Source organism: Aythya ferina (assembly GCF_964211825.1).
Source record: "Aythya ferina genome assembly, chromosome: 27".
Classification (NCBI taxonomy): Eukaryota; Metazoa; Chordata; class Aves; order Anseriformes; family Anatidae; genus Aythya; species Aythya ferina.
Window position 1 is genome coordinate 1,466,496 of NC_140310.1, and position 23,308 is coordinate 1,489,803.

At 38.4% G+C, this 23,308-nt stretch overlaps 1 protein-coding gene across 3 annotated transcripts in view; it reads left to right on the top strand.

The window, feature by feature from the left end:
• SLC23A2 (solute carrier family 23 member 2) overlaps positions 1 to 19,955 on the top strand; it is a 58,163-nt gene extending 38,208 nt beyond the window's left edge. For all 3 annotated transcript variants that reach the window (XM_084499311.1, XM_084499312.1, XM_084499313.1), the window contains 11 exons: positions 34 to 122; positions 1,821 to 1,891; positions 3,045 to 3,226; positions 6,367 to 6,487; positions 7,183 to 7,339; positions 8,899 to 9,046; positions 9,627 to 9,732; positions 12,770 to 12,899; positions 13,045 to 13,182; positions 13,982 to 14,077; positions 14,625 to 19,955. In XM_084499311.1, the coding sequence (XP_084355437.1) occupies positions 34 to 122; positions 1,821 to 1,891; positions 3,045 to 3,226; positions 6,367 to 6,487; positions 7,183 to 7,339; positions 8,899 to 9,046; positions 9,627 to 9,732; positions 12,770 to 12,899; positions 13,045 to 13,182; positions 13,982 to 14,077; positions 14,625 to 14,857 (1,471 nt within the window). In that variant the 3' untranslated portion in view covers positions 14,858 to 19,955. The remainder of the gene's footprint in view (positions 1 to 33; positions 123 to 1,820; positions 1,892 to 3,044; positions 3,227 to 6,366; positions 6,488 to 7,182; positions 7,340 to 8,898; positions 9,047 to 9,626; positions 9,733 to 12,769; positions 12,900 to 13,044; positions 13,183 to 13,981; positions 14,078 to 14,624) is intronic.
• Positions 19,956 to 23,308: the final 3,353 nt, after the last annotated feature.

A 23,308-nucleotide genomic window follows, 5' to 3' on the forward strand; every position in this document is an offset into this window, starting at 1 on the left:
CAGGGTAATATCTCCTCTTTCCCTTTCCACCAGGTTACCCTTGTTTCAGGCAAGTGCTTTTGCATTCTTAGCGCCTGCTAGAGCAATACTTTCCCTGGAGAAGTGGAAATGTAATAATACAGGTAATTGTCGTTTATGCTTGCTCCCATTTAAGTGACAAATGATGTAGGATGACATATAGTGCAACTGCTGAACCTTTTCAAACAGAAACTGAAAGTAATGAGCAGGGAATAAAAATAAATAAATCTAATTTTGCAACATTTGAACTTGGTGCCTCCTTGCTTTGGAATAATTCTTAAAATGCCCTTGTGGAATTCTAGTTTTAAGCCTTTATATTTATGTCCAATCTATTTAAAGGAGTTAGATAGAAGATGAAAACTGTAAGAAAGTTTTAAGGGAAAATTGAAGGCCTTATAAGAAAACCTGTTCATGTTAGGGTTAACATCCAGTTACAATTTTGCTTTGAGGGAGAGGGGGGGAGAGAGGGAGGAGGAAGAGAGAGAGATCTTTTAATATTAAGAAATCTGGCAGTAGCTTAAAATAATTACTTTGTTAATATAGAGAATGGCAGAAGGGTTAAATAAATGATTGTGTCCTCTATTTGGAAGTAGTGAGTCCATAAGAGTCCTTTTTAGTTGAGGAGTAGTAGTAGTAATTCTGAGCAATGCTCAGCATCACCTCAGGATCAGTATTTTTTCTCATTCATAGTCTTTGCAGAGCAGGCTTTAGCAACATTTGGATGTTCTTTTTAACTTTTTCTTTGCTACCTTTGCCATCCTGAAAGGTAGTGAATTTATTTCTAATGAAAATGTGCAGTAAAACTGGTTGTGTAGGCTGCCTTTTCTTTAATTTAGGTTACAAAACTGAAGTGGAAACAGCTCTAGATGTTTTCTTTTTAATGGGGCGTGGTTATTCAGTAATAAGGTTGTGGGCAGTGCAAGATGGCACTGTATAGAAACAAGACTGCCAGATTCTAATTGAAGGTCTTCGGGGGGGGGGGAGGGGTAGGGAGGCGAGGGTGTTTGAGGTCCTTTAGATTCTCTAGCGATTTATATTTCTGTTATTTGTGTGTTTATAACAGTCTTCAATTCACTCATGACCACTTAATCAATTTTTCTAGTGTTTTCCTGTGTAAAACATAGCTTTAAGCATTCACATTTTCACACTGGAGTACTCAGCTACTGGGAAAGAACACGTGGGTTTCAGTGCTCAAGATGTAAAGGCATACTGTGGTGTACTTCAGATGTTATGGCTGTGTTGGATATTTCTTGACAAAATACGCCAATGTCCTAACATGCAACTTGTTGAAAGAAAAAACTGTCTGATAACCTTTGATTGCAAAAGCAATTTTTCCACTATTTCAACTTTTCAGAAAGAGCCTTTGCTGCATTTTGCTCTTGAACCTTTTAACTTTCAAAAGGCGTCAGATGGGGTTGTTAGTATGGGTCAATTCATCATTCAGTGAATAACCTAAATTGGCAAACAACAAACATTGGAATGTTTCCTTGATTCCTAGTGTGCAATTGAGTACTTCTCCATTCCACCATTTATTGGGGTGGGGAAAAAATGATCTATATGACCTTTATTTCTGGAGGTTATTTTTTTTTTTTTACCCGCTTTGGTACAGTGGGTAAAATTAGTGGTTAGCTCTTGGGAAATGTAAGCATGATATTATGCGATTTGTAGCACTGCAGAACTTCTTTTCTGTGTAAATTAAGTCTCATTTGTTAGACACAGCTTAAGGAGAAATTTATTTTTTATTAAATATGGAAAAGTGGCTGAGGAATAAGTACCTGTGTTTTGTCTTTTCTTTTGGTAAGATATAACAGTTACAAATGGAACAACAGACCTGCTTCATACTGAGCACATCTGGTATCCCAGAATACGAGAGGTAATGTGGGAGTAGCCTTTAGCTGTTGATCTGTCCGATTTCAGTTAAGTTTCTCATTTAACCATCTGTGTGTTCTTGTCTTTAAGTTGGTAATTTCTTCTTTCACTGCAATTTCATTTGAATATATCCCTTTACTCATTTCATGGAAGTCTTCATTTTTTCAACTTGTTCGTTGCTGAACAGCAAATACAATCAGTTAGTTGCCACATTCCAAAAGATACTCAGTAAAATGCGCAAGTGAGATGAATAACTGTTCTTGTAGCACTCACCAATTTGTGCTCACCAGTAGCAGTTCAGCAAACCATAAGCTACTACCACTTGCCTTCTGTTACTCTGTTCAGTAGGCTGTCCAGTGGAAGGTAAAATGCAGTTAGCCAATGTGTTCATTACTAGGTGTCTTAAATTGGAGACTATCCTGATGAGACATTGATTCTCCCAAGATACTTGCTGAAATACACCAAACTCCTTTTCCATTCGCAGCATCACAGTCTGAACTTCATCAGTCTCCGCAGAGCTCACAATGAGGGTTGTGCCCAGGCATCACACTAGGCTGCTAGATAGTGTAGTCCAAATTAAGGCGTGTGTCATGGAATTTATCTCCCATCCCGTTGCTTTGGGCTGCAAACTTTTTCTTAATTAAAAACAACCCCTCTCTCTTCCCCATGTTCAAACCATAGCTACATCCTGCCAAGAGCCCTGCAGCCAAGAGGGCTGACAGTCTCCTGAGACCACAACGCTGCTCTATACCAGCTTCTAAGGAGCACTTGTGAACAATGCAGCATACACTGCCCCTAGGAGCTAGGAGCATCACCTCCGTGGCGCCACCAACCCTTGCCGGCTCGATCTGAGAGCTTAAAGGTTAGCCTGGAACCCAGGTCTCCTGTCTGACAGTGTGATGTGCTATCCACACAACTACCAGACTGGCCCACTGGTCTGTTGTGTAATAGTTTTGTGAAGAAAACCATAAGTGTTATGCTTAAGCAATAAGTCACTTGAACCTAATGAGCTGTTTTATGACGAAAAATTTGCTGAGTTCTTCTGTGTCACTGAATTCTTTTAACTGCAGTTTGTAAGCCAGAGTAGAAAAAGAAATGTTTTGGTTTTGCTTTCAAGATGCAGCTGAACTGTCTCTTTCCCATTTTTGTGTGTTCAGATCCAAGGTGCTATTATCATGTCCTCCTTGATAGAAGTGGTGATTGGTTTGCTTGGCCTTCCTGGCGCCCTCTTGCGATACATTGGACCTCTGACCATCACTCCAACTGTTGCTCTAATTGGCCTCTCTGGTTTCCAAGCAGCTGGAGAAAGAGCTGGCAAACACTGGGGTATCGCAATGTTGTAAGTACTCCTGGGTGTTCTTGTCTTAGGCCAGTGGGTCCCATCTGGTAAGTTGTCATGGAGGAATTTTGGAGTGCCAATGAAAAACCGGAGTCTGCTTGACTGCCAAAGGTAGCATTGCAGTGCTCCCATCACGGAGAGGAGTACAGTGTACAGGAATAGGGTCAGCTAGCAATTTGGGAATGAAGACCACAGTGACTCTGGGAGAGGAGGAAGGAAAGGAGGCTGAAAGTGAGGTTTGGAGAACAGAGTTTTGTGAAACTAGCTGGTTGGGGAGCCATGGACTGCTGAGTCTGTTAATTTAGTGACAAGTATCCTGTGAAATACTGTTGATAACCAGCCAAATCAGGATGAAAACCACATTTTATGAAGTATGAAATTGGCTGAAGCAGTTAGAATATCCGATGTATAGCAACCAACTTTGTGCTTGCTCTGGAAGTGGAAGGAATGTCTTGATCCAATCAGATTCTGACCTAACTAATCTGTTAGCACAGTACTTTGAACATATAAAGTATTCTGTAAGTGCAGCTTATGATTAAAAGGGCTGTTTAAGACTCTTACTTTGGGTGTTAGCATCATGATTACTGTTGTGTTTTAACCCAGCTGGCAGCTAAACACCACGCTGCTGTTCACTCACCCTCCCCCCTCCCTCTCTGGGATGAGGTTGAGAAACAGGAAAGTGAAGCCTGTGAGTTGAGATAAAGACAGTTTATTAAGACAGAAAAATAATAATAACAATAATAATAATAATAATAATGATGGTAATAATACTACTACTAACAGTGTGTATGAAACAAGTGATGCACAATGCAATTGCTCACCACCCGCTGACTGATGCCCCGCCTAACCCCAAGCAGTCCTGCCCCCCCCGGCTAGCCACCCCTATATATTATGGAATACCCCTTTGGCTAGTTTGGGTCAGCTGTCCTGAGTCTGTCCCCTCCCAGCTCCTGCTGCACTCCAAGCCTGCCCGTTGGCAGGACAGAGTGAGAAGCTGAAACGTCCTTGGCTTGGTGTAAGCACTGCTCTGCAACAATTAAAACATCAGCGTGTTCTCAGCACTCTTCTCATCCTAATGCTAAACATAGCACCCTACCAGCTACTAGGAAGAAAATTAACTCTGTCCTAACTGAAACCAGGACAATTACTCTTTTATGTTAAGCAGCTGACCAAAAGGAACACTTGTTTTCCTGTAAAACACATTGCATGCAAGTTGGGACTAACATTATATCAATCGTATAGACCTGTGATGGAAGTTGATATTTTGCAGATGGAGAAAACAAGTGAATTTAGGGACAGAGTTTAAATATTACCCAACCATAAAGTATTTCTGGCTTCTGCCACTCAAAAATTATGCCCTCATTGGAAATAACTCATAGCCATATAGAGTCACTAAAAAATAACTTGATCTCTGCAAGATGTGGCACTTGAATTGTCTCAATTTTTCTGATGAGATAAAATGATTGTATCACTCACTATCTAGCACGGCAGAATAATATCTGTGTAAGAGCTATGATCCTCTATTAGCTGCAGGTGTTATTTGACAAGGTTTTCAGTTTCCAGAAGAATTTTCTGACCTTGCTTGTTCTGCAGGTGCCGGTTTGAAATAATTTAATAATAAAACACAACACATTATGCTCTGTAAAAACAGCAGGTATTCCTGAATTCGTACACTTGTACATCTGGTGAATGAAATGTTTCTTTGGGTACTTAAAGTTTTGGTAGTATTTTAAATGACCCAGTATTATTTCTACTATGTAGACAAGCAAACTGAGAAATTAATCTTGATGTTATCAGTGAAACAGTTCAGGACTTTTAGTTGTTGTTTTTATTTCTTGCATATGTCTCCTGCTTTAGCCTCTGTCATACCATGCATTGCATGAATCCTCCTCACTGTTTTAAATCATATAAGCCACTTTCAAATAAAATCATGGTAACTGCCTGTCCTCAGGGCTAACATTCTGGAATAGCTGCTGTTAGGGAGTGGAGGCCATCATCTTTCTATAATAGACTTCTGGAGAGATGCCAAAGTGTTTCCTGAATGTGAAGGAAAAGGTGTCTTTATCATTTGACTTTAGTCAGGGGTAAAGGCTATAAATGACACCCTTCTTGTGCAGAGTTCTTTGTTCCTGGAGACTGAGGGAAAATAAAGCTCTGTTTTGTTTTTTGTATACTAAAACTGATCTTGAATAGAAAATGAAGGGAAGCTTAAAATAAAATCTTGTGGTTTTTTTTTTTTTTTTTTTTTTTTTAAATAAATCCGATGAAAACATCATCTCAAATTTCAGAAAAGCCTTACTCGTTCAGGCACTTTGACTCTTTTTTTAGTCTTTTTACAGGAAAATGTTTTTTGACTGTTTCAGAATTAAACAACCTGTCCTGGGTTTTTATTTTGCATTGCAGTGGATTTTAGCTGTAGACTTAAATTATTTTTAACATACAGAGAATCTTAGCAGTTTTGACAAGGGGGAAGTGCATAATACATAAGGCATCTAAAACTTGTAATAAACTAGGTTACTGGTGAACTGCAGCTCACTGGAATTTTGGTTTTGGGGCTCCATTCAGCTAGTTAATCAGCTATGTAAAAGTTAAAGTGCACATACACCATACTTAGGGCTTCTTAAGAATTTTAGACAGATTTTCCCAAGGCAGACATTTTTCAAGTGCTTTTAAGTTTTATGCAAAAATGACTGTATAACTGCTCTGGCCTGTGATTGGCTTCCAGTTTTCCTGTTTCTTCCGATTTCCTAGGAGTAGCCTTTGTGTGTGGTGCAGACATGGGTGCACATAGTTACAGAATTTGAGACAAAAAGAAAAGAGATATGTAGCCTACCTCTTTGCTAAAGGTTGTCTTAACTCTGAAAATATTTCTGATTCATTTTCCTGTTCTTTTTTACCTGTTTGCTGACTATTGTTGCAGTACTTTAGAATACAAATGACGTAGTTTTAGATTTTGTGGAATAATAATTTATTTAAAATACACTCTCTCATTATATTTTGTCTTATGCTAAATTTAGCATGTACATTTATATTCTGAGTCTGAACAACCTGAAGGATTATCAGGTTTCTGCTGAGAAGGATTTTTAAAATATTGGTGCTAATGGCATGTCTCTTGTCTTACTCTCCTTTTTTTTCCTCAGGACTATTTTCCTAGTGTTGCTGTTTTCTCAGTATGCCAGAAACGTCAAATTTCCCTTACCCATTTACAAATCCAAGAAAGGATGGACAGCTTATAGGCTGCAGCTTTTTAAGATGTTCCCTGTAAGTAGTTGAACTGGTTCTTCAGTTGGCAAAAGTAAACCAATTTATGTTTTGGGGCTTTTTTCTTGATTTTAATTTTTCTAGATAGTACAGTAGATCACAAAGCTGAGATAAAAGCTTAAATGTGCTTGTGAGGAACTTAACTAAATGGCTTATTTGCAACAGGAAATAGTCTCGTAGTTTTACTAGATAACATTCTGGCATTCGTATCTAATGAGGAGCTGCTGGAGTGATGAAGATGAGGGAGGGGAAGGAAGGGGATAGAAAAGGAGGTAGGCTTGTGCATGTAGTGAAAGCCAAAATGGTGCCCTTCAAAAAAAGGAATGGCAAGATCATTATCTTTTAGTTTTATGAAAGCAATACTCTGTTTCTCCATGTGAAAGACTTCCTTGTATTTCTGTGTTAACGTAGACTTAATTCACTTGTTCATGTAAGTGCCCATTTGGAGACTTATCCATTTGTTATGGGAGAGAATAATTACTCTAATTCTAAAGCTTTTGTAACAGCACTTTTATTAGAGGAAAAAGATACTCAGTGGATCTATTACAGGGTTAACTGCTTGTTCAGATTTAAAATATCACTTAAGATTGCACACTTCAGATGTGCGCGCAATAGTCTGTGTAGAAACTGCTATTGGTGAATATTGCCAATTATAGTTTATTCTAAACAGCTTCTTTTTTTATATTCTTTCACAGATTATTTTAGCGATTTTGGTGTCATGGCTGCTTTGTTTCATCTTCACTGTGACGGACGTCTTTCCCCCTGACAGTTCAAAGTACGGCTTCTATGCTCGCACAGATGCCCGACGAGGAGTGCTGTTGGTAGCTCCATGGTTCAAAGTTCCTTATCCTTGTAAGTATGTCTGTTTTTAAGGGCTGTTTTCTTCTAATAGTTGGCCTATGAGTATCATTTGTGTTCTTCTTAGAAACCCTGCTATCTTTTTCTCAGTACTATATTTAGATTCAGGGCGACATACGCTTGTTTTTTTCCCCTTCTTTTGCTCTTTAATGTCATACCTTAAGGTCTCACACAGGAAAGACCAAGACTCTGAAGCCTGAACTTGTAAGGTTTAGCTAGGTGACTCTTGACTCCTAATAATGAGGTTGTGACTTTATGTGTAACATGGGTTTGCATGTAATGGTTGACTTATCTCTATGTGTTGATATTGCGGGTAACTGCTGTTAATGTTATACTATAAGAAAGATATATTGTTATAACTCCTGCAGAGAGCTACTGAAATCATTGATTCTTGTTGTCAAAGGAATCAGTAGTGTATGGAGTTTTTCCAACTTAATACGCTTCCCCTGTCCCCAAACACACCTGTTCTTGAATTAGGACGAATGTTAGGCAACTGCACAAAAACGTCCTGGCTTCCAGAAGTGTTGTTAGAATTGGGCTTATGGAAAAGCCAAAGGATACTAGTTAATGCTTTTCAAAGGAAAAAAGGAATTGGAAAACAGCGCAAAATGCTTTATGTGACATCTTCATTGGTTTTATTCTTTTGCTCTAAGTGTGAAGCTGTTAAAGGCTGTTTCTTAGGACATAAGATAGAATTGTACAACTCATTTGTGCTGCTCAGAAATAAACATCATCATAATAGAATAACATTCTTCTGGAATAGAAATTATGAATACCACTAGATCTTAATGAAGAGCTTCATTGTGGTTTTCCATATACTTTGATTCTGATTAGCTCTTAGGAGAAACCACTTCTAAAGCATTACTTGCAAAATGTATAATAGAAGGTTTTGGGAAAGAAGAGGCAGAAAACTTCTCTCCACCCTGATTAGACCTTTCTTATTTGTAAAGCCTTGTTCATTCACGTTTGTGTGACTTAAAGTCCCTTTTGTTGTGAGAGGCTCTTCTATTTCAAAGAGATAAAAAGCATCAAGGCAATTGCTGTGGAAAACCTGCCAAGCTTTTCTACAGGCTTAAATTAATCTTACTTTCCCTTCTACAAAAATTTGGAATTGGAAGGTGTTTATGCAGTTATCATAGCTGGCTGTTGGATCTTGTCTTTGTTTGGTAGACTAAACTTGCAACCAAAGACTGAGTTTTCAGAGCAACAATAATTAAGTCGCATTTGCCTCACTGATCTGAATTATTGTTGGCTTTTTTCTTTTTTTTTTTTTCCAAACAGTAGTTAAATTCCTTCCTTCTGCACATGAGGAATCTTTTTGGTAGGGTTTAGGGTTTTGGTTGTGTTTATTTTATTTTTTTTTCCCCCAAGCATGATCAAAGCAGTTAGTTAGGCATTTATTCCTTTACTCCTTTAATCTAATTGAACTTGCCAGGCTGTGTTACTGTTAAGGGAATTTTTTGATTCCATTAAGGATTAAAGAATTGCCATATGTTTTGATATCTACATTGCTTTCTGTGGCATGAGAGATTTCAGTTTTCTTTTCTTCACAGTTCAGTGGGGACTGCCAACAATTTCAGCTGCTGGAGTTATAGGAATGCTTAGTGCAGTTGTTGCTAGCATTATTGAATCAATAGGAGATTACTATGCCTGTGCCAGGTTGTCATGTGCTCCTCCTCCACCTATTCATGCAATAAACAGGTACGTCAAAAAAAATTCACATATATACATTTTTCAGTATCTTACACTACTTTTTAAAAACTTATTTAACCCCCTCAGGAGAAGACAGGAATGTGCTCTCAGATTAAGTGTTAAAATTTGGTCAAACATAAGGACCAAGGATTTGAAATGGAAGACGCAACAGTCATGTTGAACTCTTGATTCAAATGTAACATTGAAAAACTAGTCCTATTCCTGCTGGAGTCTGAGGAACTTAGTAGTACAATTTCAGTGAGGACAGAACTCAAATCAGTTCTGGAATCAGCGTAGCTTGTTGAATTCACCTGAAGCATGATTTTAGAAATAAGAACAGCTCTAATTTTAACTTCAATTATTTTGTAATTTCCTTTTTTTTTTTTTTTTTTTTTTTTTTTTAAGAACAAGGGTATCTTAAGACAAATTAAACAGAACCCAAGGTGTTTTTCCAGGTGTATTGGAGCTTGAAATGTGAATTAGAAAATCTTGTGCAGATGCCTGAATAGGCACGACAGTCATGAAGCACCATCTGAAGTGAACCTACACTAATACAAGTTTGACATTTTTTTCTGTTTGTGAATTACAGAGGGATTTTTATTGAAGGTCTCTCCTGTGTTTTGGATGGAGTATTTGGGACAGGGAATGGATCCACTTCTTCCAGCCCTAACATTGGCGTCTTGGGCATCACAAAGGTATGTTCTTTACCTTGATGTCAGTGGTCAGTGACTTGAGTATTTTATCTCCTCTGGTGGTTGGCTTATGCCATTTTCACATTTCACAGCATAATCCTCTTCTGCAAAATAGTATTTTGTGCAGACAAAATTCATAGAGTACTCTGAATTCATGTAACTTTCTGTACTAGACCTTGTCTAATAGAAATCCATTCTAGATAAGGACCCCAAAAATCTTGTTCGTTCAAAGTAAATAGCATTTAGAAAATGTACGTAAAGCAGATGATACTAAATAAACTGTCCTTTTGAAAAACAAGTAAGTATTCTAAGGCTCAATGGTGTGGTTTTTTGTTTTTTGTTTTTTGTTTTTTTTTTGAGGCACAAACACTATTGACAGTATAGAAATTGATATTTTTTGGATGTCTAGACTCTGTTAGCAACTCTAGAGGACTGACTGTTTCTAGTGTCTCACTTCATACACAAAATAAAATGGAAACTGAGATCTGTAGGTCTTACCCACAACTGTATTAGGACATGACACTGACACAACTAGAACTGAAGATCTGGTAAAAGTAACTTCAAATTACATGTATGCTAAATATGTCTCCACTGTGATAGGTTTTTAAACCACTGAGCATGCTTAGGGGAATGCATATTTTTGGGGATGTTATTTAGCAAAATATTTAAGCACTTGAGAAATTTGTTCACGCACTAAACTGCATGTGTGTGCTTGAATGCCCTGTTGAACTGAGAGACCTTGGACTGCAGAGAGATTTGCTTGGCATTGTTAATTTAACTGTGTTAAGAAATACTGGCAAAATTGGTAAGATAATTTACATTGCAAATATGTACAGCTTGCTGTGTATTTGGTTTGTAAGCTCTAAATCTGTCTAATGAATACAAGATCTAAAATGCATGCACTCCACTTAAAATAACTCGTCCCCCTTGCTTAATCTAATATAGATGATGAATTTATCTTCAGCCATTTTTTTCTGCACAAAGGATGGCTTTGTTTGCTTTTGGAATAAAATATAAATAGTAATAGCACCATCTGCTGTCTGTATAAGTCTTCCTTTGAGTTGTTGGTGGAAATTTCCTAGAAGAAATTTGCTAGAAAAATCCTTAAAGGTTTATTCTGTTCTGCTCTCTGTGTTATTCACTTCATATTTATATGAATTAACAGTGCTTTTTTATTAAGAGTCCACAGAAATGAGCATGTATTTTGCTTTGAAAAAAGCAAAAGAACTAATGTTAAGCTGGCAGCTGTTATAGAGAACAGAGTTAACTACAGTTAGGTTTGTTCAGAGAGTGTGATGGAAAAGTGAGTAAGCCTTTTCCAGGATTGCACAGTTGGATTGCTGTGTCCTGTTTTCCTGGTTGAACATCTGTCACTAAAACTCTAATAGTTTTGCAACTTCAATTTATATAAAAACAGATTTTTACTACTTTGATACTCTGCTGTTTATTTGTGAGAAACTATCTCCTGTGTTCATGAGCAAAAAGACTATATAGTCCCAGTGATCCCATTATACTGATGCAACGTTTGAGAAGGCATATACTTTGCTTCAAATCAGTATATGGTTACATTTTAGAATTTAAATATGAGGCTTTTACTGGATGGTAATACTGCAAAGTCTTTGGGCTAGTCTGTGAGTGAATTATAGTAGATGAGAGGGTAATCGATGAAAATGCATTTGTTGGGCCAAAATTATAGTCAGCTTATGCCATAATACTGATGATGATCTGTAAGGAACTAAGTACCATATCCTTATTCATGCACTCCAAAATAATTACTTAAAGAATGTGTACAAGTTCCTTGGAATAATTAAATATTTTGAGCTATATGCTGACTAAGATGCTTTCAGTAGCTTTTAAAACTTTATTGGAGCTTAATCTATTTTGCTTGTAGAGAATGATGATTTGCATAAACCAGTCGCTGTCATTATTTTTCTTTTTTTAAAGAATCTGCCTGTTTTATACAGCAAGTTAATTTTAGAACAAGGTTATTGTTGATCATAAGGAAATGAGTGTTTTTATTTAAATAGGGAAAGTTGTAGGCTAACTCACTGTTCTACTGAAATGCCAGAATTTACTGTCTAGCTTCTTTTTGTAGGTGAACATGTCTGATCTAACAGTTAAACAGTGAAAAATATAGGAGGAATAATTTTACCCTAAAAATGGCTAGTATATTTTTTTTTCTTGGTATAACTTATTTAGCTCAGTCACACATGATTAACAAATTAACATCAGCTTTTCTTTGGAGCATAGTAATCTCTAAAAGACAGACCTACAAAGAGCTTTGCTAGTAGTACCTACGTTATCAGCATAACAAAATTGTTGTTGTTGTTTCTAGTGGACCTCTTAAGCAAATACAACACTATTTAAAATATTGAACATTCAGGTTTACCAACTACTAATACTACATAATGCCAGACAACTACTACCCTGAAGTCTGAATGCTTAAAATGGGAAGGAAGTGCAGACACTTGCTTTCGGTGGTAGCATGGCCATGATTTGCATATGAAGCAAATTCAGTTCTGATCTTGGTGGAATATTATAAAATCACTTGATAATTTATCTAGAAAGGCTACATCTGCTTCAAGTGAACTACGTGGAAGATGATTTATAGATAGAGATACATTATTCTTGTGTAAAAGGGCAGCAACACATGGTATTATTTTGTTGTTGTTTGCACTACAGTTGATCCGTTTGCAATCACTCCTAGTTATTGTTGGTTTATTTTTTTTATTGTAGATGGGACCATGCCACAATTCATGGTTATAGTGGCTATAGCAGACAAAGATGGTTTTGTTAACGTTAATGAAAACAAAGTCAAACGAAGTTTTATGTTAGAACTGGACTGCAGCCATGTTACAGCTGAGTCCTCCAAGACATTTGCAAAGGGTCTGCAGCTTGTGTTTTAACACTGCAAAAATATATGGGGAAGCTTGAAAAGAAGCTTTGAATCTGAAAGGGAATAATAAAATAAGATGCAAGGCACAAAGTTGGACAAAGTACAAACTTTTTCCAGTGTGCTTTCCTTTTTGTTCTCGTGCAGGTTGGAAGTCGCAGGGTTATACAATATGGAGCAGCCTTCATGCTCTTGCTTGGGATGGTTGGCAAGTTCAGTGCTCTCTTTGCATCGCTGCCTGACCCTGTGCTTGGTGCCCTCTTTTGTACTCTCTTTGGTAACGTATGGTTTTTGCTCCTCTTTGTGTATTCTGTGGCAATATCTTTTTACTCTAGTGCTGCATTTATCTTACCTCCCCCCTCCCCCCCCAATGAAAAAGTCTAAAAGCTGAGACTTGTACTATTTTTTTTTTTTTAATTTAGGGATGATTACAGCTGTGGGTCTGTCAAACCTCCAGTTCATAGATTTAAATTCTTCTCGCAATCTGTTTGTACTTGGATTTTCTATTTTCTTTGGGCTTGTCCTCCCAAGCTATCTCAAACAAAATCCACTGGTGACAGGTATGTGTTTCTGTTCATTTACATGAAGCGTATTTTTACCTAATATTGATATACAAAGTAGATGCAAGTACAAAGTAAATAAGAGGAAAACAAAATATTGCAGAGACAATAAAAGCTATAGGTAAGAAGGCAGGTACATTCAGAGGAAAATTATTTTGGATCTTGACAGCTGAGTTGATTGTTTCAGTGTGATACGTCTCAAGTTGTCTTGCTTTATTTGGATAAAATTGTGGAGCAATGCAAGGACACAGTTGCCAGCTGGACTGGAATAAGGACTGGAAAGGTGAATCTGAGTTTTAAATAATGTCAAAAGAGGAAGGGGAAATACCAAATTAGAACTTGAAAACTGGAAATGTTTTCATTTTCGAACATTCTTTGTCTCTCTAGACATGCTTTGAGCCTGAATTTTAATGAACTTGATTCAGACTGTTGGCAAATCTGCAGATTTATTGAATCTATGGAGAAGCGGTTTTGTTTTTGATTTTTTTTTAATACTACCTCCTTAATAGTGGTTATGACAGTGTTATTTTAATCCACATGATATTATATCATGAAAATTTTCCTTTTCTATTTTGAAGTTTTCTATATAATTTCAGTTATACAGTTGTCTGTGGTTGAAACTTAAACAGTATTTCATGACATTTTTAAAAGCAGATGAAAATTCATGGAATTTTTGGAAATAAGGGGTCCCTGTGGTGGACCATATTAGTTTAAAGTTCTCCCACATTAAATGAATAGGATGTACATATATATGTTAAAAATTCAAATACTAATTTTTTTTTCCTTTCTGTTCCTCTAGGAATAACAGGCATTGATCAAGTATTAAATGTTCTTCTCACTACAGCCATGTTTGTTGGTGGCTGTGTTGCATTTATTTTGGATAATACCATTCCAGGTCAGCATATGAACTTGTAATTTTACTTGAAATAATGACTCTTGTACTGAATTATGATAGTACTTCATTTCAAAGAATGCAGGACATGAGGAAGTGATTGCCGCTTTTATTCTATTTTTAAACACCTTCCGTAGACCACTTCGTTCCTGTGTGCTTCAGTTTCCTTGATAATGCTTTGAATCTTATTCAAGTTAAGGACTTCATCTTCTTTAAAGATAGAAGATAACTGGGGAAAAAAAAAAAAAGAAACCAGAGGAGAATTATTCAGAAAATACAGTAAAAATATTTTAGGATCCAAACCTGCTTCCATTCATTTGAGAGCAAAAGTTTGCCTCAAATTCCAAATATATACTAAAACAGACACTCGCTATTTCCAATATTTTTTCCCTTTTTTCTACCTCTGAGGATTCTAGGTCTTTTCCAGTGCTTTGCTGAGACTTGAGGCTTGCTTTCTTTCTTCTCTTACCTCAATTACACATGTGTGTGTGTCTGTGTATGTATAAATCTATATGTGTACCTATTATTTATTTATTTATTTTACTTTTAGGAAGCCCTGAAGAAAGAGGAATAAGGAAATGGAAGAAAGGGGTTGGTAAAGGAAGCAAGTCACTGGATGGCATGGAAACATATGATTTGCCCTTTGGCATGAACTTCATTAAAAAATACAGGTGTTTCAGCTTCCTGCCCATCAGCCCTACCTTCATGGGTTACACGTGGAAAGGCTTCAGGAAAAGCAGCAACTGCAGGAGTTCAGATGAAGACTCAGAAGCTGCAGTATAGCCTTAGTTGAAATTATATTATCTAGTTGTAGTAAGAGATGTATTTGCAGTTTCTTGCTGATTAAGAAGCATTAAAATATATGTTTTGTATATCTGCGTTTAAATTCTGGAACCAGAGCTGAGACGGATTTAAAAAAAAAAAAAAAAAAGCTTTCCTGTTGTGGGTGGTGGTAGCCAGATCTAGTGTCTCTGAGTCAAATTTGCAAATACTCCTGTTTGATTTTTTTTCCAGAAACTACAGATACCTGTATACACAAATCTGTTTATTTAAAATGGGGCTTAGATTCCTGAAGTATTTAAGTGCTATGGAAAATTTTACTTTCTGTGGTGATTTTAAGTCACTGATGCTGCCAGTTTGGCTTATTCATTGCTTGTAACGTTAGTTATGCCATAAAATTTGGTTCCTATGGAGGAAAAAAAATCTAATTATGTCTAATCACAAATATTGTTTTCTAACCACTGATTTGCACATTCCATACTTTCTGATCCCTGGAAACCAGACTGAATTTATACTGGCAAATCATAAGAGTATTTTTCAAATTACTTGATAGTTCAGTTAGATGTCCAGTTGTAGGACAGAAGTTTCCATTTGCATGTGAAAATTATGACCGACTTTCGTTAGCTCGTTGCTTTAGAAGATACCACTCACTTCTTGTCAGTTTGCATTTTTAAATGTTTTCTGCCTGGCTTTTAACTATCTAACTGGTGTCCAGGCATAGGTTTTCTTTGAAGGGCCTTATGTAGCTTGAGTTTTGTAGAGATAAGAGACTTAACTTCAGATGGGACCTGATAACTGTTCTTATAGCAAAACGCATGTATCCAGCTAGATGTTTTCTGAACAAAAACAGTAATTAGTTAAACGGTTCTAAGCAATTAACATCTGTATACATACAGCTTTTCCTGTGGGGAAAACCAGATAGTCAAATTGCAGCTAGCGTTTGCTGGTATGGATCTGTGTAAAACTTTCTTGTTTGGATGTTGAGAGTCAGTGCTGCCTATGAATGGCTTCTGTTGCATTGCCTAATTTTTTCCCTCTTTTGTGGGATTACTACAAAAGCTTGCTACTTCCAGAGAGGTGAACTTAAATGACAGAGACACTACATTTGATGTCCTCATCCACTGGGTGGTTTAACGGGTATTGGGTCCAATCAGGACACCATTCAGATTTTTTTTTTCCTGGAATAGTCTCAGTTCTGATGTTATGTGAGTGTTCATGTTTGTCATGCATTCATAATTAAAAGTTTTATTCATGTTTAATGTTCTTACTATTGCAAGTTAGTTTTAGACTTCAATGTGGCCCCAAAAGCATTTTTAAGCTGTGGAGATCATCAGGGAAATGTAGTGTAATGTAATTTCAAGGCCAGTATGCTCTACGGTGCTTGCATTTTGTATTCCTGGAAAAACGTAACAGTAGATCCTGTAATTCACTAATATATTTATCAAAGTTTGACTACTGGACAGGAGCGCAGGAACTCTGTTTTCTCTGAGTCTACTTCCACGTGAATGTTACTGGTTATTGAAGCATGGAAGGGTTGGGGTGGGGAGGGCAAGGAAAGAGCTTAATGGATCAGTACTGAATAGTGTAGGATCAGAATGATTCCATTGATATCCTTTTCAGCATGTCATGGCTGTTTCCAGAAACTATTTTATGCCGCTTTTTCCGTAACAAAGCATGTGTGTGTCCCTGCTTTAGGGAACTTTCAGTAGTTTGCAGTTTCGGTGTCAGTTGGACTATCTCGAAAGCTGGTCGGAAGAGTTATTGTGTCATAGACAAAGGTTAGTTTGCCTGTGAAACTAAGTCATTTTTATCATTTGAAATTTTGCTCTTTGGGTAGTGAGGTGTTAGATTTCCACATCCACTTGCAAATAGTTTGAGTGCAGAAACCTCTAATTAGTAATACAAAGCTTCCAAATTTCCCAAATTTATGTGCAACCAAAGATGTGCGGGAGAGATGGAAGAGTTAAGAATAAGTAAATAAACTAAAAATGGAAACAAACAAAAAAAGACACCCGTATATGGTGGTTATTATCATGTAAAATGCCAAAGTTGATTATCTTTAAAATGTTGAGAGAGGCAAAGTTTTGGTATTTAGAACAGTGCCACCTTGTAAATACTGAAGTGTTTCAGTTCCAGTGATGCTGTGAACTGAGACAGCTGTGTTGTGAGGCTTTTCTAATCTTTTCCCCCAAATATTCTTTTGACAACATGAATGCTTACACACTGAAGAGGTCAGATGATGAGAACTAGCATTTTATCTTCTCTCACCTTTGGCTGGAGTAAAGCTGTACGTTTTCTGTATTGCCTGAATTGAGCATGTCAGAAAGAATTGCCAAGACGATTTGTGGCACTTAAGTTATGGCAACGACTCCAAGGATTTTTTCTTTCTTCGTGGGGCAGAATACCACCCTTTTCTTGCAGCGTAGGAAAGACTATCCAAATAGGTGAAGTCAGATTACTCTGTCAAACTTGGATTTAATTCTTTCTCAACTTTTGGTTTTGCCGTACTGATTCTGTTGACTGTCTGAGAAGTGCAGTAGTGTTTAGCTGGCATGCTTTGCTTTTCTTGCCACTTAACATGGTAACACTAAAATAAGTAGTTGTAGTTAGCAGTCATTTTTGTAACCAAATTTGTTATCACGTGTAACAACACTGTCAATCTTACTAAAAACATTAATGGTTAAAGATGGGCCTCAATTTTGCAGTGGAGATCTGCTGAAGCACCTGTAATGTATAGGGAAAGGTTATGATGAAGTTAGTGGTGGTACCCTGGACATGCAGGGAGTGTTCTGATACATCTGCTGCATCTCAAATATTTATATTAAAGCACGCATCTCTTCAGTGGTTTGAGGTGAGCAAAGGACAGAACTGATACATAATTCGCCTTGGAAAGAGAAGCTCCCCTTTCTCTTTCTGATGCATCTGAAACAGTCCCAGAGAAGATGCAAATGCAATGGTTACTTTTCTTTGCGATGGAAATGCTCAGAATTGCCCCCATTTTTGTACAGTTGTGGCAGGCAATTGCAGACCCTAAGTACTACTCCCATGTACACTTTTCTACATTTGAGTCCTAGAGTGGCTGTTGTGAAATATGCTTACCTGGAAGAGCAAAGTTTGCAGTCTGAGCTGCTGTGCAGTTGTTGCTGGCAGATGTGTTGCAGAGGGTTAACTTGCAGTTTTGAAAAGCATTTAAATTCTTTGTTTTAGCTGTTTACATCTAGGATTTGATGTGTAAAGGTGGCTGGATATAGAAGTATGTCAGTAAATGCAATACTGTACTTTTTCTATAGGTAATTGCCTGCCTTTCAAATTGCTGTGTTGAGCAAAACCACATACAGAAGACAACACCTCAGAGATGAGTTAAGAGGCAATGAGATGTTTCAACCAAACTTTAAGATGGAAGGGCAAATATTCATGGTAGAAATATCATTTTGTCATATCTAAGATGGTATAAATGTATGCAAAACAACGTAACTTGGGACTTTTGTAATTGATATTCTATTGTATTTTTTTAAGTTAAATTAAGAATTCTTGCTAACATGTTTAAACACTTTTTCTAAAGCAAATACTTGCAAATTATACCTTTAGAAATTTAGGTTTCATAGCGAACTCAGCTATGATTAATGTTGTCATATTAGAATGTGTTGGCAGAGGAACTTAATCAGTTGCCTCACTCAGAAAGTTCAAACTTAAACCCAGAATTTGCTTTATGCCTTTTAATACTGACTTTAAATATGGCAACTTGGTTTGTACATGAATATTGCAGTATTTTATTTCCATATATTAAAAAATAACATTTCCACTCAGGATAATTACCACAGTTCTCCTGGGAGGGAGTGATATGATTGTCATGACAATGTCATGTGATGGTAGAATTTCTTCATTGACGAATCTATAGTAGTTGTGTATACTTTATTTACCCATGTTTATGTTTCTACCAAAAACTGAAGGGTTTCTTTACTGTTCATCTCCCTACTGAGATCTTGATACTCCCAATGCAGAATTAGCACTTGCAAACTGAAATCCTTGGTACTATTTATACCACAAGGAGCATCAGTCAAGTGAGACTGGACCAGTCAATTATGTATTCTTAACAAAAGGTGTCGAAAATTGTGTAATTTGTGGTATAAGCAGCACTACAGGCACATGTGGTGTAATAACAGCCAGCTTCTAATGGTTTCAGTTAGCCATTGGATGTTTATACAATCTAAACCAACTTGTGCTTAACATATGTGTATCAATGTAGAAAATGCATGTGACAGACCAGCACAGCAAACAGTGTTTCTTTTATGTGGCCTTCTTAAACCATAACCCACTTTTTTTTTTTTTTTTTTTTTTTGGCGGGGGGGGAGGAGTAAGTGGGTCACTTTTTTTTTTCCAAAAAAAAAAAAACCAAAAACATCCCACTGGGTACATATTTCTTAGTATTTCTTGCCAAGGCCAAGAGCCTTTTTGGGGCATGGGATGACAGATACTCCATGCTCTCATGTTTCTGTAGCTATGGTAAGTCATTACAGTATTGGAGGAGGCCACAAGTTTGCCAGTGTTTAGCTTCTGCCCATGAGTCTATACAGCTTAGTGCTGGGCTGCTTTTAAGTATTGGGGATTTGTGTTCAGAAACATACAAAATATTCCTGTCTAGTTCTAATTCGATTGTGACTGTGCATTGCCATCCATACATACTGATATGAGAGAGAGATTTAGAATTGCCTTGTGTATTATCTGGCATTTACTACATCTTTCCAGGTAAGTCATCTTGCTGCCAGTCCAAATTATTGTACTTTGTCTCCTTATAACAACCTTTGGCGTAACAAACTGTTCTTAGGCAGTGGGGATAAATATTTCTTTTTTCATGATATTTTGTGACTGACTTTGGCTGTAAAACTTTTTTGTTAAACAGCAAGAGGGTTTTTTTTTTTTCTGAGATGTGTAATTCTTTTATGGAGTTTTTTAATTTCATATTTTTTCTAACATTGCTTCATTAAACAAATATTTAAAAATGTAATATTTGGACCAGATGTTGTGAATAATAGTAGATAAAGCTATTTTATTCTGTATTTTTAAAGCTGTTCAGTATAAATAAATGCGGGCATAGATGCAACTCGGTGGCATGGTGTTATACTTGCTTTTAACATTGCTTTAAAAGGAGAATCAATATTTTGGGAATCCAGGTGATCTGAAGACCCACATCTCATCATAGCAACTGCCATCTGAAAAGACAACCCACAGACATCTGCCTGACACTTCCCGCTCAAGACACTTTAAATCTTCTTGATTTATGTGGAAGAGGCATCATATACAATGTGTGTGTCTTAGACCAGTTTAGGCAGCCAAGGAGCAGACAAACTTGATATAAAGGCAATTCCATAGCACTGATGTGTGGCTGAGCAGTGTCCATGAAGTAACTTCTAGTAACCGAATTCCTAACAAAAATAAATCCCACAACCTTCAAGTTCACTTGGGAAGTTTCACTGAGCAGCATCTTTGAGTGACTCTGTAGTTACGAATATGAGCAACAACAAAGTGTTAATAGCAGGGAAATAGCCTCTGGTTTTGTAAAGCCTTAGGGTTGGGAGTTTGTCTACATTTTTGCCCTTTCTTTAGCAATCTGCAGCCAAAGTGAAATCTCTTGGGGCCCCTTGTCAGGATTGCTGCTTGGCCAAAACAGTCTGCAGGGGTAGTAGGCACACTGACAGTGTATTTGGAGATGTGAGCTGTCTTCTCAGGCAGAATTTAAAGACAAACACGCTTTGCATCACTCTACTTCTTCAGCAACATTTAAAAACAATAAGCTGAATATCACCTTGCCTTATCTCCACCCATTTAATGAACTTGGATGTTTTAGCTGGGGTCATCATACTAGATCCCTAATGTTAGCTGGATTACCAGTGATGTTCAGTGGCTACTTATGGCAAATTAGGAGCTGAAATGTCTCTCTGAGTACAAACACAGCATCTTCAGTCATCTGTCAGCTTTCAAGGTGTCTGAACAACCACTGATTTTAAGAGGAATTAAAGCCTGTAATTACTTGCGTGCCTAACTCACAGCACCAGTCTGAAAACTGCATAGACCAGTGGGCAACAGAAGGAAAGAAAAATGGTAAAAAGTCATCTAAAGCAAGAGCTGGGCTGGATTTGTATCTACAAGCTACAATGACAATCACTGATCTAAATCTCAATTAATCCTTTGACTGGGTCAGAGCTCTGAAAATGCTTGGGTTTCTTCCTTGTGTCTTGTCTGAATCAAAATTTAGCATCAGCTGCAGCAGCTCAGAAAGGAGGGCTTTACGCTGCGCAGCATCTCAGAAGTATCTTAAGAATGACTGAGACATTTGGTTTATTCTGAAATGGAGACAGCAACCACGTTGTGAAGAAATACATATTAGGTATGATCAGAATCCCTTAGACAAGCACATCTTTTTCCATCTGCTTCCTGGAGGCTGTGTAACAGCTAGCAGATGCTCCCGAACTAGCATGATTCCAAGTGCATAATATTGTTTGGTATTTACTGACAATTACCTTGGGGGTCTTAAAGTTGAAATAGGGGTAAGTGTGAAAGAAGTGAATTTGGATGCTTGCTCAGTCCAGGGGGAAATACTTGAATTTGGGAGTATTTTGGAGTGAATGCCCTACGCTTAGGTCCTCACTATCCTGCCTCACTTAATAGGAGTGGAAAAAAATCCTTCAAAATCAGAGGTTTAAAAGGCATCAGCCATCTACCCTGCATGCCATTTAACACAGAAATGCTGATTTAACCTGCAAAATGGGCACAGTGTACCTAATGGCAGACTTCAAAACCTCCTTTTCCAGTGAGATTTCTGGCAGCAGGAAGAGTTTGGGTTTGCTTGGGTTTGTCACAGCTGGAGGGACCATGGCAGGGCAGAGTTTTGGGACTATTTCTTTCACTTGGGTTTGCTCTCTCAGCTGCTGTGTGGGTGAGGTCTGCCTCCTGTCAGCACCTGCTGTGTTTGTGGCTTGGGAAGCTGTGTATGAAGACACTTAAATTCACCTCCCCTCCTGGGCCAACTAATTCCACGCTGCAGCTTCCATGTGGAAAGAGGAGTGGGATGAGAATGAGTGCCTCCATCTGGGCTCCATCCTACCCATGGTGGAGGCCACATGCATGCTAAGGGTGGCAAGCAGGTGCTACAAAATAAGTCTTTACCCCCACTTCTGCTACTTTGTGTCCGCACAGGTACTTGCAGAAAAACCCTACTTGCTTTTTCCCCCTTTTGTTTTTGCTCTGGTTGCTTTGGAGATAAACCCCAGTTTTGGGGGTTTGCACAGCACAGGCGGCTCTTCTCCATTGTGCAGTGTGGCCAGGCTCTCCCTGCCACAAAGGGCCTCTCATCTCTGCCAGCCCTTCAAGATGCTGCTGGAATATAAATAATAACACCCCCCCCCCCTTCCTGCCTGCTTTTGCGATGTCAGTGTTTTCCCCTAGCCAGATGGCTCCTCGTGAACTTCTCATATTTTACATACAAGTCAAAAAAAAAAAAAAAAAAAAAGATTACAATATTGCAGTTGTGAAGAGCTGCTGGTTTTGCTAAACCAGCTGTTCAGATTATTTCTTTGGTTCAGGATTTTTAATTTTTCCCCCAGTGTGGGTTGTTTCTACTCAAATTCCTTAAAAAGGAAAAAAGGCCCAGAGAAGCCACAAAGCACAGGGAAAGGTCAAGAGCAGACAAAGGCGCCGCTGCGCTTCTGGAATACTCAATGCTTCTGTGCCTCCCCAAGCCCTTCCCACAGTGGCATGTGGCACACAGCAGGATGGGACCCCAGGAACAGAGGCTGAGCAGTGTTTTGGAGGTAACCCCCCACCCTGTGCTGCAACATCTGCTTCCATGCTCATTTTTATTATTATTATTATTATTATTATATTTTTTATTTCCTCTTAAATCCCCATCTTGTGGGCGGTTTTGGATCCAGGCAAGATCCCACAGCTGTGGACAGGATGCTGGCCTGGCTGTGCTGACAGCACACAGCCCCGCGCTGTCCCAGAAACAGAAGGGCTCAGTGTGATGCGTGCATGGATGTGACACGGTATCACAGCCATTTTAAGGGTGAATCGACCTCTTTGAGCTGCGTGGTGAAGCCTGGAAAAGGTCCTCCAGGGCGTTCCGCACGGAGCTGGAGCCGATCATGGGAGCGTTTCCAAGCTGGCTGTTTGGGATGGGGCATCCTCTGGGAACCCAGGCGTGGTACTCGGGATGCGGCATCCTCCGGGAACGCAGTCCCGCTGCACACACGGGACTTGTGCTCTCCTTTGGGAGCCTGCCGCCGGCCGCCCTCGGGGCTCCCCATCCCGCCTCCGCCCCCCTGCCGGAGCCGGGCTGCCCCTGGGGCCCGGGCACGGAGTCCGACCCTCGACGGCGGCGTCCTGCGGGATTCCGGCCGTGGCGCTGGGGTCGGGGCGCCCCCCGGCTCCCTCCCCCTCCCTCGCCCCGCCTCGCCC